General features: G+C 32.9%; 1 protein-coding gene and 1 long non-coding RNA gene across 3 annotated transcripts in view; one reads left to right on the top strand and one right to left on the bottom strand.

The window, feature by feature from the left end:
- The window catches only part of LOC140440030 (uncharacterized), an 80,951-nt gene extending 68,595 nt beyond the window's left edge, over positions 1–12,356 (top strand). For both annotated transcript variants that reach the window (XM_072530270.1, XM_072530271.1), the window contains exons 5-6: positions 5,503–5,726; positions 8,590–12,356. In XM_072530270.1, coding sequence (XP_072386371.1) covers positions 5,503–5,724 — 222 coding nt within the window. In that variant the 3' untranslated portion in view covers positions 5,725–5,726; positions 8,590–12,356. The remainder of the gene's footprint in view (positions 1–5,502; positions 5,727–8,589) is intronic.
- Positions 12,357–14,874: 2,518 nt separating this feature from the next.
- LOC140438401 (uncharacterized) lies at positions 14,875–15,257 on the bottom strand. Its single transcript, XR_011950522.1, has 3 exons — positions 15,107–15,257; positions 14,954–15,016; positions 14,875–14,895 (listed from the first exon to the last, which is right to left on the bottom strand). It is a non-coding gene; the product is annotated as an uncharacterized lncRNA (long non-coding RNA).
- Between the last annotated feature and the right edge of the window lie 712 nt (positions 15,258–15,969).

Raw genomic sequence — 15,969 nt, 5'->3', positions numbered from 1 at the left:
AGATTCTGTGTTCATTTCCTTCAAAGGAAATAAGTACTGATGTTTGTAATTCAAAATCTTCGGAGGGAGGGTATACGTAAACTTGGCGTCTGAAACTTAATACGTGTGAATATTCGTCCCCAGGAATGCCTGCTCTTAAATAGGATATAGGAGATGCGATGCGAAGTCCAAGATTTTTAATGCTATTTTCAACTATGTCATGTGGTAAGAACGGAGATACATTAGATATAATTATTCTTTTAGCAGAGGAAATAAGTCTTCGGATATTTAAAGAAACATCTCCTATCTGTATTATAGGATGTGAATCTATGAGCTGGTCAACAAGATTAGTATTAGAAAGATAGATACAAATGCGATTGTTTGATATCCTAGATGCAAAGGAGACTTGTTTAGGGCCTATTATATCACCTATAGCTTTAACGTAATCGTACAATTTCAGATTTTCTTCGGCATGCATCACAATGGCTTGATGTTTGCTTGGGAAAGTTGGCCGTGGAATTGTTTTCGCTACTGATACATAGGATAAAACTTGGTTTTGTGTTTGAGACATATTTACTGTTTTGGTATTTGGTACGCCACTGCTCATGTAGTCAAAAGCAATTGCGTTTTTAGTTGAAATTATAATTTAGCTTCTATGTGTTATGGTAAAGTTTCAGCTTTTTATTCATTTTAAAATAAAAATAGATTGCCGGTTCTAAGGCAATCCTGTTTAAATTTTTTCTTTTGTGATTTTAATCAGTTGAAACAAAAACAAACCTCAACTAGTAATGAGTGAATTATACATACATTTATTTGTAGTTGAAGGTACACTTATGTTCACTGTTTTTGCACTATGTTTTAGTAAGCACGACAAAATATAAAACGATGTTACTCGTTCGACACCTCGTAGTGGAATCCCAGCGGAAATTTAAAATGTTAATAAACGAAGAAAAATAATCAGACTCAGTTTATATTTAATTTTTAGATTTTAGTGTTTAAGGACTTAAAATCAGCTGTAGACTTAACGCTAATAACTTCTTGCTTTGCCAATGAGCACTAGCTCATTGGCAAACATTGGATAGAACTCTTGGATCTGATCATTATATTATTTCCATCAAGTTGAATATTGATGTACCGTCTTCTGTTGTCTATCCAACAAGGAAATGGAAATTAGAGAAGGCCAACTGGTAATTGTTTCAGAGCACTCTTGAAATGGAACTAAAGAATGTTGTATACTCTGAAAACTGTAATGAAATGGCATTTAATCTGAATAGAGCAATTAATACAAGCAGCGAAGCTTCTATCCCCAAAAACGTACCCCTCAGTCCTAAACATAGACAAAAATCAATTTGGTGAGATGGTGAATGTAATACACCGCTACAGCTTAAGAAGAATGCTCTTAAAAAATACAAAACCGCATCTACACTGAATAATTTTCTTGAATATAAAAAGATAGAAGCTACAACTAAAAAAATGTTTAAACACAAAGCCAAAACAACATGGATTAAATTTTGCTCCAGCCTTAACTCTAGTGGCCCAGCAACTCAAATATGGAAGATGGCTAACAAATTAAACAACAAAAACACAAACATCAGACATGCTCCTTCCGAGGTTGCAGAAGATATTCTTCAGAAGTTATGTTCACCATTTGTTGACAAACATATACCTCAAATGTATTTACATTAAGAAGAACATTATTTATTAAAAGAAATAACATCATCCAAACTGGAATATGCTATCAAGATATCCAAAAACACAGCTCCAGGTCCAGATCAGATTTCTTATATTATGTTAGAAAAAATGGGTGTAATGACCAAAAGACTACTACTATATATTTATAACTGTATTTTGCAAACTGGAATACCTCCTTACAATTAATGATTGCTTTGTTATATTAATTCTAAAACCGGGAAAAGACAAACATAATCCGGAATCATATAGACCAATAACATTATTGTCATGCATTTTTAAAACATTTGAAAGAATTCTAAAATTGAGAATGGAAATTTGGTTAAGGCGGCATAATATTCTACCAGCAACACAATATGGATATAAACAAGGCTATGGAACCATGGATGCAGTAGTTCGTCTGACTACAGATGTTCAAATTGGTTTTTCCAATTCCATGACAACAGGTGCATTGTTTATTGACATAAAAAGTGCATATGACAATATTGATTTAAATATACTCATTGATAAACTTGTGTTTCTTGGCATTCCAAAATCGATAGCACATTTACTATCAAATATATACAAAGACAGAAGTGTATCGATAAGAGTAGGTCACAATATTATTAGACCCAAGATTTATCAAAAGGTATTCCATAGGGAGCTGTTTTAAGTGTACTTCTTTTTAATTTGTACACATACGATTTGCACAAATTATGGTCTCTCAATATTGTTTGTTTACAATATGCTGATAATATTGTCATCTACTGACATAAGAAAACGTACAGTGAAAGCACTACTGAACTCAAACATATTATGTATAATACAACTTGGATAATTGGACTTGGTTAAATGGATTCAATATTTCGTACCAAAAATGTGCCGTAGTATTTTTTTCAAGAAAACACCCTATTAAAGATCACGCTGTAACCTTACATGGCAATTATATTCCAATTATTGTTTCGGAATTTAGATATCTTGGTGTCGTACTTGACAGAAAATTGCTTTAGACTCAACATATTAATTAAACAATTATCGCTGCGAAAAAGGTATTAATTTTCTTAAAATGGTGTGTAAGAGATCGTGGGGTGCAGATCAAAACATTGTATTGAATTTTTATCGAGCCTATATAAGATCTATTACTGTTGTTTGGTATATGGGTCAGCTAGCATAACCAATTTACGTAAACTTGATAGAATCCAATTTAAAGCTCTAAGAATTGTGTTAGGATTGATGAAAACCACTCCAAATGAAGCCACCCTAGTTCTAGCATCTGAAAACCCACTCTTATTGAGCAGAGAATATCTGGCAAGCAACTATTTCCTAACTAAACCAACATTATCGTGGCACTTATAATGCAAAAATAATTAATGAATTAAATACAGCTGATTTAACATCCGCATACTTCATTAAAAAAAAAACTCTCCGCCACTTGCAAGAGCAATTATAACTTGCAACGAACTCAAGTTAATAAATTCCCCTTGTAATCTTATCTGGGAATCGTTGGATATACCACATCTAACAAGTGTTCTAGCTACAAATATTAAAATATTAAAATATTAAAATATTAAATACCAAAACGAATTTTGTTACACTACTCACAAAGAAATCTTAAGAGGCTATTCAGACCATATTGTAATATATACAGACGGGTCAAAATCACCAACATGTACAACCAGTGCTAACTTTGTATCAAAAATGAAGATTAAAAAATCATTTATTTTAAATAATCAATCTAGCATCTTTTCTGTTGAAGCATGTGCTATATATAAAGCCCTTGAATTGTGCTGTGAAAACCAGTGGAACAAAATTGTCATATGCAGTGATTCACTGTCAGTATTACACTCCTTACAAAACTTTAAATTCACAATCAATAGCAATATACCTATTCATATTAGAAATTTTTCAACAGTTACTAAAACTATCAGATCCATATGGTGTTAAATTTGTATGGGTTAAGGGACGCTCAGATATTTTTGGCAATACTATTGCTGATTCTATAGCTAAAAATCCATACAGCACCCACATATGGTGAGAGAAGATTTCAACACATGTAATCTACTTGCCTATATCAAACAACATATTAAATTTAAATGGGACAGACGATGGATTCAGTTTGGTGAAAGCACAGGCACTAATTTATACAAATTACAACCAACAGTAGCTGTAAAACAATTTTTGTTTTTTGTAAAACAATGTTTAAAAAAGATGTTACACTAAGCAGAAACACAGTGTCAACTGTCTTAAGATTAAAAGTAGATCATGGATGTTTTCCGAAACATCTACACAAAATAGGAGTTCTCCCAACAGACCGTTGTGAGTGTGGAACTAGTATAGCTGATTTAAATCACATATTTTTCAACTGCCCACTACATCGCAATATAAGCATGTGGCTGCTAAAAGAATTGATAAAAGAGGGTTTAAGTACACCATTAAACGTAAATATTCTATTAAGTGAAGACAATATAAAAAATTTTAAAATCATTATGATATTTCTTGTAAAAATTAAATTAAAGGTATGAGTGTAAAATTGATCGTATGCATGAACATTTTCTTTGCATGTTTACCATATATGTTGCCCACCTACCTAACCGTGGTTTATGTCTTGTTTGTTAAAATAAATCTGCTCTGATGAATCCCTGAGCCTGAAAAGTGTCCTCCTTGTACAATCCTGTATGAATGAATACTAATATTCATATATGTAATTACCTGGCTAAAGGTTCCAAGCCAAAGCCAATAAGCAAAAAAAAAGTTTAAGGACTTTGTAATTGACTTATGGAATCAAAAAAACGGAACATAAATCTTACAAAGAATATTTTGTCCACACAAGAAGTAAACTTTACCTAAAAATCAGCATAATATTTATTTCTGGACTGACGTAAATCCTAATAGAAAAGAATTGAGTCACATATTGGTCATTATCATATATAAAGCTCCCATTGGAGCAAAGATCTAGAAGATCTTCTTATGTTAGAATTGCAAAAACTTTCGAAAACCAGACATCCCGCAGTGAGTTAAAAAAATTTTACGCATTACCTATTTTCCTTTGTATGTAATCTTCTTGGCCGCCAATTATATTTACTAAGCATCAACTTTTTTAACTACTATTTTTTTTTCGTCTAAATATCTGTATCTATTTTCTTTTCATTTGTATTTTTGTTTTTAATCGTCTATTTTTACTCCGGTTGTTTTTCTTCTTCTTCTTCTTCTTCTTAGCCTTCTTTCGTCCATGTTTGGGCATATGCCTCTCCCAACTCCTTCCATCGGTCTCTATCCTGAGCAACATATTTCCAATTTGTTCCGGCTATTCTTTTAATGTCATCAACCCATCTCATCTGTGGTCTTCCTCTTGGTCATTTACTTTCGTAAGGTCTCCAATGCTGTATTGTAGTATTCCAACGTTGGTCTTTTTGTCTACCAGTGTGGCCCGCGAAGCTCCATTTAAGTTTGGCAATTTTTGTTGCTATGTCCTCGACTTTTGTTTTGGATCTTACCCAGTCGTTCTTTACCCGGTTGTTTTTAATATGTCTAATATAAACAGTATTAGTGGAGCGCAGTCTATATACTTTACTGCAAACCAAATTTCCATTTGTCCGTACCAATTTGTCCGTTTTTTACATAATTAAGTACGGACATGTGAACGATTCCATGTATAAGGTACACACCACCTTGTATTCGGTAGGATCGAATATTGTAAAAGAAGATACATTACTTTGGCATGTATTCGAGGCATAACCCCTATGTCGACGGTCTTACGAAAATCGATTTAAGCTATTGTAATGAACCTAATTTGTACCAATAAACAAATACTTACAACCATTTAGTCTATATAAAAACTAAATTATTCTTTTGCAGGGTGGACTCCAACAATTTGGTCACAGCATAGACAACAAATTAGCAGAGACGGGGAAATTATTCCAGAATAAGATGCAGGACACAGCTAATTTCTTAGATAATACACGACACGATTTGAAACAAGAAGCTGAAGAAAGTAATAAAAGAATGCACGCAGATTTGGACGATGCAGCAGATGCTGCTAAAAATATATTTGGAAAAGGATTATTCTCTAAAAAATAAAGGTAATACATATTAAACAAATGTTTACAATATAAAAAGTATCTCGTATTAGTAAAACAAGGATAAATATCGAAGCCGATTTGTTCAATCACAAATTAAAGCCTTAATTTGTAATCCCACATTAATGTTAACGTACCATATACCTACATAATAGTTTACATATTTAATGGTAATATACATATATATATATATATATATATATATATATATATATATATATATATATATATATATATATATATATATATATATATATACTTATATTAGGAGGATATTTACCTTCCGGTAGAATTAAATCACCTGCTAAATTCTATCGAAATAATTTCATAGTTCGAATTATATTTGTGTAAGCACTCGGCTCGATGAACAAGTTACAAGGTATGAGGCAATGGCCTTTTTGATGAATTGTAATTTTATTTGTGAGCTTATAAATTGGGGTTGAACACTTTTTAGTATAATGTCTATTAGAATATTTACTTCAATGAAGATCGTTAAGTCATTGTTTGAAGTTACGTCGAGTGTATTTATTTTGAAGCTACCAATCAATCATTTACTCTACGACTTCGAATTATTTCACATCGTCGACCGAGAAATTCGGACATAGGGCATTCGCAATTATATTCGAATTTATATATTGATCCTTCGAACCGGATATTTATAGATTATTCGATTTATTGTTAAACATATCTTTCCTTTGGATCAGTTATGTCCTCACTACACTATTTATGATATATATATATATATATATATATATATATATATATATATATATATATACTTCTGCCCGCTTTTTTACAATACCGTTTACTCGTTTCATCTTTAACCACTTAAGCTTTTCGGTTTAAGGGGTTATACCATATATAACAAAAACTTTTATATCGCCATTATCATATTTACGTGATGCATAACTCAGTTTCCATCTCCTTCAAAAAATTCATCAGACTGATCAAAGTACCTTTGATGAAAATTCCTACTCACATCACCCTATTAGTTTTTTTCGTTTTATATAACCGCGTTTTCGCTCATTTATTTTACAACAATAATTAACAGGTTAGGTTAACAAACTGAATTTTGCTGATAATGTTAATTTTAGGACCCCAAAAAGATGCAAAAAAGTTTGTCACTCCTACCCCCGGGCTTCCCCCTAAAACCTCCCTCGTAGGGGGAAAACATAAAACACGGATTTACGAACAATTTGTACGTCGTAGAAAAAAATGTTTCAAATAAAAAATATACCTAAGATAATTTTGAACAAAAATGTTTATTACCACGTTTTCTGTAAATTAAACCGTTCTCTCAGAAACAACGCTTAAAGCGTCCGGCGATTTTGAACGGCAGAACATTATAGTAAAATTGTCGCTTATTCCCAACAAAAATAGTCAATGGCATTGAAATGACACAAGAAAATAGATTCAGAACAATATTAAAAGTAAAATACAACAATTTTAATAAGTTATAAAATAATAAATGAATTTTGTTTAAAAAATGCCCCTGTGTATGTACCTATCCATAATGTATAAAAATATACATTTTTCTGTTAAATATTTATTATCAAGGAGGAATTCACATCAAGAACTTATCAAGACTTATTATGGAAAATGTCATAATTATTAAAAGACATGTAAATTTTTGTGAGATAAAACATAAAACAGAATCTCTGATCGAAGCATTTCGATCACTAAGGGCGTCTGCACTTAGAATGGGATTAAAAATAAACGCACAGAAAACCAAGTATATGTACTGTACTAGATCAGGCAACCAGATACCTAGACTATTAATTGATGATCTGGAACTGGAAGGTGTGGACACCTTCGTCTACCTGGGCTCGCTGCTGACTAAAGACAACAATGTCAGCGAAGAAATTAAAAGAAGAATAGTGCTTGCCAATAAGTGCTATTATGGCTTGAGGAAACATATGACCCCAATATGACCCAGAAAAATTAAAGTTACCATATATAAAACACTAATAAGGCCAGTGTTAACATTCGGGTCTGAAACGTGGTCACTTACACAGAACGACCAAGAATTGCTTAAACGTTTCGAGAGAAAAATTCTAAGGAAAATATATGAAGGAATCCAAGAACAGGGTTTGTGCCGTAGGCGCTACAACTTTGAGTTGTATAGAAGTTTTGGGGAACCTGACGTTGTAAAATGTATTAAATTAGCACGCCTTTGATGGATAGGACATGTAATTAGGCGAGATGAAGATGCAACGATCAGAAAAATTTTCGACCGAAGAGGACCAGTGGGAAGACGAGCCAGAGGAAGACCAAAACTTAGGTATCAAGATAACATAGAGGATGATCTAAAATCCATCGGAGTTAAAGCATGGAGAAGAGTTGCCAGAGACAGGGGCGAATGGAAGATTGTTCTGAAGAAGGCTTTGGCTCATAACGAGCTGTAATGCCACTGATGATGATGAAAACATAAAATTTAATAATGGGTGCAATGGGTGAGCCAAATAATGATAATAGTAAAAAATTAAAAAATATATATTTTTTGAGCTACCCCAGATTAAAAAAAATATCTAAATTGGTTCATTTTTCACCGAGATATTACAAATGTTTCTGCGTTCCGCCGATTTGAAGTACTAAATTCAATTTTCTTGCACGTCATATCGACCAAAGAGAGATTTCTAACACAACTATAAACACGTCGTTCCTTTGCAGGTCAACTTTATTATTCATTTTGCATGAAAAAAGCGTGTTTTTTAAACGTTATAAACATTTCTTAAAAGCATAGTAAAAGCTGTAAGTCCAAAAATTGACCTTTTTCACTCACAGCTTGGGTTATATGTGACATTTTTCACTCACACCATTGTAATATCTGTTGGAACCCTTACTTAAATTTTGTTTTCTGTTTTAGATATTCTTCAGAGAAAATCAAGTGAGAGATGTGTTATGGTCAATTAAAAATAGGTCCAAGATGTTATATTTGTTGTTAATTTTATAAGATGTTTGTGTTAGTAAACGCTACATTATTTATTTTTTACACAGCTTACAATTTGTTTCCCGATTAAACAAAACATGTTGCAAGCAAAATGGCCTTTGTGAATCAGGTAATCAATCGATGATGCCCCTAAAATGGATATATCTAGTACTGTTAAGATGTAAGAAAAAATCCAGAAATGTTTATAAATAGTTTTCATATAATATTAATTACTTATGGGGATATAGCACTAATTTTATAATCCAAGTTTAATTTGTATAAATGGCAACTTCCAGCTTTATTGCGGTCTTATTAATATTAACAAACTGCTATCCAGCATATCCAATAGAGAAAGTTATTGCTATATTTACATAACAGCTTTTAAAGAAAAGAAATGCACAGATCTATATGTACCTAAGATATTTATATAATTGATAGAAGAAAGCTAGGCAGCATAAACAATACAAAAAAACGTATATGTCTACATGTAATTTTACTTGATGTTTATGAACACAGCTTATATATTTTTTATAAAAACCTTAATATCACAATAGTGTCAATGTCTATATCAAACAGTCTGAATATTGGTAGGATGTCACCTACGGTATCAACCAAGTCTAAACTGCCTTTACTTGCATAGTACATACCTAAATAGACCGCCTGCCTAGCGCAGTGGGTAGAGTTTGTATTGAATAAAAAAAAATTATCATGTCCGTCGGATCGGTATTCATAAGACGTGCTGCAGTCGTTCCTTCAAGAAACTCGAAGTGTACCTAAGTATACAAGATTGATGCATCTTTACTGATTTTATATTAAAGGACTACGATAATAACAGGATTGCCGTATTTAATTCAAAACTAATTGAATCTGAACATAAAAAAATCAGTTTTTGAACAGAGATATCGACGGCATACATTACATTCACTGTATCATATTTAATCGTTTACAGCATGCTCTACCTGTCATTTTATAACTTCTCTATAAATACTTTATAATCAATCTCGGTAGAGCCAACATCATGATGTCTTCTTGGAAAGTATGCAGGCAATAAATATTAGAGCAGCATTAAAGCATAACAATATTCAAAATTTATTTAGAATAAACTCTAGTAATATGGAGAAAAAACGATAAATATATATATATATATATATATATATATATATATATATATATATATATATATATATATATACCATATTCAGCGAACAAAAGCCATATACCATATACAAGCAAGATATAAAATACCATATTCCCTTCATAAATCCTGCAGTATTTCTCATCTAAAAGATCTAAAATTTCAACAGAAACATTTCATGTAGCACTTAACATTGTAGATTGTAGTTAAAGGGATCGTTTCGCCTTGTAGACCTTTCCACACTGCGACAACATCTTTTGTATATAGCCTACACCTCTGCGCTTGATGTCCAGTTAAAGAAAGACCTCGAGCTCTGAGTGGAGGACTTGCTTTAACAGATAACAGTTCCCTCGCTGCGCTAATCATCTTCGCTCGCTGCAAATTTTTCGGTCCATACTGATTTTTAATAGTTTCTCTTTATCTTCGGAAGTATAACCTGTAACGAAATCCAGTTCCAAAGTTTCCTGATGACTGAGTCTGCTTTGTTTACTTGTTCCTATTTGTCCATTCTTATCCGGAGAGAAGCTAGAGAGTGGATTATTACTCCCAGTAGAGGCCCGACTGCCAGGAGAATTCTAATAAAACTAGAATGTCATGTCATATAAGAAGGTGGGTCACTTGGTCATGCTCACCTCACAGAATTATCGACTACGATCAATCATGAAAGACGTCTCCTCCCTACCACGACAAGGTCTCACGGTTCTCGAAAGAGACTCTAAAAAGATTCTGATTAATAGTATAAAGCCAAGCTCATTTATAAGGGCTTTTATCTTAAAGCTTAATTTTATATTTTATTCAATAGCTCAAACATTAGAATCGGTTAGAGGATTTTAGTTATGTTCCTTACTCTTACATTGTTCAATAATAACAATAATAAAAAGCTATTGATTGGGTAGATCAAAAAGTTATTACATAATTCTTTTGTGCATTGTATCTTGATTTTTCATTAAGTAACTTAGTTTTTAAATAAAATGGAATTTATGAACAATTTCGATCAGCAAAGTAACAAATAAGGAGCTGGAAGAAAAAATATTAAATATGCTTATATCACCACCAAAGACGAATTACAAAACTGAAAACTTTTGTATCAGCTATAAGCGTTAAATTTTATTGATCTAGGCTAAATAGCTAAATGTATTAATCAATGCCTTATATGATATAAAAAAAGAAGAGTTGTATGTTTCAACAAGGTATATGAATGGTTGATAAACCGTTGGTGATACCTACGAATTAAGTATTACTGGTTTCTGGTCGGTGCTACGAATAAGTCTGATTCATACTAGCAGCTTTAGCTTTATAGAAAAAATTTGAATGTAAAATTAACGAAAGCTAGCGATTATGTGAGATTTGGTAGGTCAGACATCAAATAGAACAACTAATAATAGAAACAGATCTATTTTAAAAGTTTCCAGCAGTTGTCGTTGCGAAACATACCTATTATTGTATTACAGTTAATTCTTCTTATTATTGTGCTGTCTCCTTTCGAAATTAGCGATCCAAATGGCAATTGTAGCTAACTGCTGCCCGAAAGATTTCTGCGGATAAGCGGTCAAACTATCTCCTCAGGTCCTTCAGCCACGAACTCTGGCGTCTTTCTACCAATCTTGTACCTACCCTGTACTTTACCTTCCAATATGGTTCGGAGTAATTCATATCTTTTACCTCTTAACACATGACGCAAGTATTGTATTTTTCTTTTTTATACTCATGGGGCCGAAGTACCTCATCTTTGGTAATTTTGTGTACCCATGGAATTCTCAGCATCCATCTCAGATATCCGTCTGTATATATACATCTCAAAGGCATCGATTTTTTTTTTTGTTTCAGAGTCCATTGTCACAGCCATACAGCAAGACAGTGAAAACGTAACATCTGATCATTCGGATTCTGAGCTCTAGGCAAAGTCTGATCTTGTAAAAAATGTTTGCATGTTCATGAGTGTTTTCCTCTCTTGTTCGACTCTTGGTAGAATTTCTTTATTTGGGTTACACTGGCTGTTGATATTTGCTCCCTAATATTTTATGGAAGTTGTCTCTTGGCGTACAAATATACGTTCTTTAGAAATGAAATTTTCCAGAACATGAACGGAAAATTGGAATTTAATTATATGAGGCAATACCCACACTTTCTGTATATAGGTCTTACAAAAATCTGTATAGAAAATATTGAAAGCAAAATAAGTATGTATTGACGGTTAATGCCACTGTCACTGCATGATTGTTATAGAATACCTACCTTCTCCAGATAACAGCTAGCTCTCAAGCATGAAATAGTAGGAGGATTTCATTATACAGTCTTCCTAGATAAAGAACTAAATAAAAAATGTAGATTGTACATAACATTTTCAAATGCGCATTGTAACACGTTCGTGTTGATACCCTCCTACCTATTTAATAAACGAATTGTTTTAAGTATTTTTATATGTGATTAGGATTATGCAAAATTGCTATTTTGCTACGCATAATTTTTAATGTACCTTTAAAATGTTTTGTAATATTTTATATATATTGTAATTATGTTATAAAAATGTACCAATTGCTTGCAAAATATAAACTATGTGTAAACTTTATTTGAGTATTTATTTTGATGAAATTTAACATTAGTAAAAAATATAAAGATAAACGCAAAGACAAAGATAAATGCAGAAACATCGAAATATGACAAACCAAACACAATATATTTGGTGTTTATAAGAAGGTCAAGAAAATAACAGGAAAATTCCAGAAGAAATCAATAAAAAAATCAAAAATGACCTTTTTCTAAAAGTGCTAATCTTCTAGTGATGTTGGAGACCACATTGATCCATCTTATTCTATTCACAGCAGCTCGAAATAAATCAGTCGACGTTAGACCATTACATTTTCCAAAACTGGACAGCCAGGATATACATCTACGTCCAGGGCATCTCTTGTCCTCAATATTACCTTTTAGAATTAACTGTAGAAGTCGGTATTTATTATTACGCATGATGTGGCCAAAGTAAGCCTATTTTCTGTTATTTTGCTGTTAATAATTTTTTTGTTTCTTAGCCTCTAGGGAATAGTTATTTTAGTGGTGTGGTTAATATATGCGACCTTTAACATACGTCGGTAGCACAACATTACAAATGCTTCGACTTGTTTATTGGCTTTTTCTGTAATACTCCAGCTTTCTACTCCGTAGAAGAGGACACTAAAGATGTAACATCCAAGAATTCTTATACGTATATTTATACCTAAAGATGCAGGGAATCTTAACCCTACAGCAGGCGCGCCGACTACCGTTTCATAACCGGGCGCGCTGTGTATTTTGTACACAAAACACATTTTAGTTGATTTTACCAAATTTAGTGCGTTTTAACAAAATGACAACCACGATTTACAAAAATAGTTTATTGTTACATAAAATAATAAACATAAAACATGTACCTACGGGTAACTTCACTCGATTACGAGTGAAGTGTACTACGGGTAACTGTTGTGCTGGAATTTTTTGAGCCTGGACATATTGCACAACGTCCACGTTTTCTAGAGCTTTGCACTTCGGTTCTAGTAGGTTCTTCACATGATTTATATTTCATTACAAAACCTTGAATATCCTGAGGAAGATATCGCATTGTCGCTCTTTCTGACAGATGTACTTTCATTAAACTCAAGCTTAAATTCTTTAGAAAAATTCGGTGACATATTTTGGGATTTGTTTTATTGGCACAAAACAACACCTGCGCGTTGATACCTGCCATATCCATTAGAGAAAAAAATATAATTTGTGGCCATCTTCTGGTTATTCTTTTTACAGAATGTGATGCACACATTTGGTCAATAGTATCCACACCGCCTTTTGTGGCATTATAATCTAGAATAATTTCTGGTTTTTTAGTTTCGACGTCTACGGTGGCAGTGTCATGCATCGTGGATAAAAGTATAACCGACTTACTTTTTTTTTGGAACAAATAAAACCAAAGTGACATTTTTCTGGAATCCAAAGAGTGACGTTCCCACTTCTTTTTGTTTTTGGGGTAAAAATTCAATAGGTATTTCCCTTTTGTTTTTTCTCAAAGTGCCAATTGTAGTTATTTTATTTTCCAAAAGGAAATAGCTAAAGGATAACTGGTATACCAATTATCGGTTGTCAAATTGCGATTTGAACCTTTTATATAATCAATAAGCCTATCTACAATATTACTGGGAGAGTTTGATACAGCATAAGGCCCCTCAGGTTGCCGTCCACAATAAACCTCTAAATTTCCAACAAAGTAAGTTTGTGCATCGTCCAAAATGAACAGCTTGATACCGTATTTTGCTGGTTTATTTGGTAAATACTGGATGAAACTACAACGTCCTCTGAATCCCTCTAGTTTTTCGTCTATTGTAACAAATTCACCAGGAATTTTTACAGTTACTAACAAATGCGTCCAATATTTTTCTAATTGGTGCAAGTTTGTCATATATTTTTTGTTCATGTCTTGTGGTTTTGTCATCAAAGCGCATTGAACGTAACAAAAATAAAAATCTTTTGTAACTCATTACAGCTCTAAGAATTTCTATAATTGTTCCATCAGATGTCCAAAGTTCAAGTGCGTTAGTATGGTTAGCCTTTTTAGTGCCTAGGAGGTAAAGCACTCCCAGTAACGCCATTATTTCACTTTTTGAAGTATGTTTCATATCTCGTTCTCTTTTATATTGAACAGATTCTTTTTTACTATCAATGTACAAATTAGTAAATTGTACGATGTTCTCTAATATATCAGAATCTATAATTTTTTCAAAAGCTGAAAGTTCTGAGGTCACTTTTGAAGCCACTGCCTTTGGTCCTGGAAGTATTTTGATAATATTTTTCTTTTTAATTTTTGATTGCGACGACAGCGGAGTCTTACGCCATGCAGTTTTTTATCTTTACCTTGAAAATATTCGAAAGCAGTCGTACTTACTGCAGTATTATCCTCGAAGTTACTGGCTCTGTCGTGGTCATTCTGTTCTTGTTCAGATTCAGAATTGTGGTCATCATGGTGTATTATTTCTTCATCTGTCTCAGATTCATCGGAATATTCTATTTCACTAGTTTCTGTTTCTGGGTATTCATTAAGAATTTTATATAACTCAGCCCCAGTTAAAAACTTCTTTCTAGCCCTGCAAAAATAAAAAAAAGTAACACACAAATAATATAACAATGCAACTAAATTATTACATGATATTCTCTCAGCGTAGCCGTTATATTCCTTCTCAATTATGTTACAATATCCTGTTCAACCTAAAATAAAGTAAAACTAAAGTTAATTTTACTTTAATTTCGAATTACAAATTTTTATAAAGTAAAATAATTAATGGATAAAATACTTACACTAGAAGGCGCGCCGTGTATTATGTACACAAAACCGTCACACTCTCGTATTTCTAAGAATTCTCACAAAACTCAGCTGCAACAAAAAATATTACTCAGCTATTCGAACGACAGATCTCTACTGGACGAATAGACGCGACGATATCGCCAGATTGACGACACTTCTATTTTTAGATGACTTTTTCTATTGGACGTGTACAAAATACACGGGCGCGCCCGCTCGAGGGTTAATATTTACAGGACCATTTACAGTAATACCATCTTTTGATTCGTTCAAGGCTTCTCTAAAGATGTTTTCAGGGCATATGTTAAATAATGCTGGTGATAGTATGCAACCCTGTCGCACTCCTTTTCTGACTGTGAAGATCTCGGACAGTTCATTTTCGAATCGCACTGTTGCTTCTTGCTGGAGACATAAGTTTGAGATTACTCTTATATTCTTACCATCGGGTCCTGATGATTGTAAGATATCGATCAGTTTTCCATGTGGTACTTTGTCAAATGCCTTCTAGAAATCGATAAAACAAGCATACACATCGCAGTTGGCATCCCTGGCTCTCTATATTAGAACTTGCAAACTGAAAAGGGCTTCCCTGGTTCTGAGTCCTGCTCTGAATCCAAATTGAACTTCACTTCTTGTAATTTGTTCTTCTAATTTGGTGTATATGCGCGAGTGAATAGCGTTGGCTTTTTTGGGAAGTGAAATGAATATTGATAGTAGCCAGTCTTTTGGTAAGTGACCAGTCTTATAGGTAATGTTAAATAGCTTCGTAAGAGCTGTGATTTGATGTGCCCCTAATAGCTTTAAAATTTCACTATGCACTTCTCAGGTTCTGGTGATTTCCCATCTTTGATTCGCTTAA

This window comes from Diabrotica undecimpunctata, chromosome 4, assembly GCF_040954645.1.
Source record: "Diabrotica undecimpunctata isolate CICGRU chromosome 4, icDiaUnde3, whole genome shotgun sequence".
NCBI classification, from domain to species: Eukaryota; Metazoa; Arthropoda; class Insecta; order Coleoptera; family Chrysomelidae; genus Diabrotica; species Diabrotica undecimpunctata.
The sequence above is the reverse complement of the archived record's forward strand: the minus strand, read 5'-3'. Positions and strand labels throughout refer to the sequence as shown.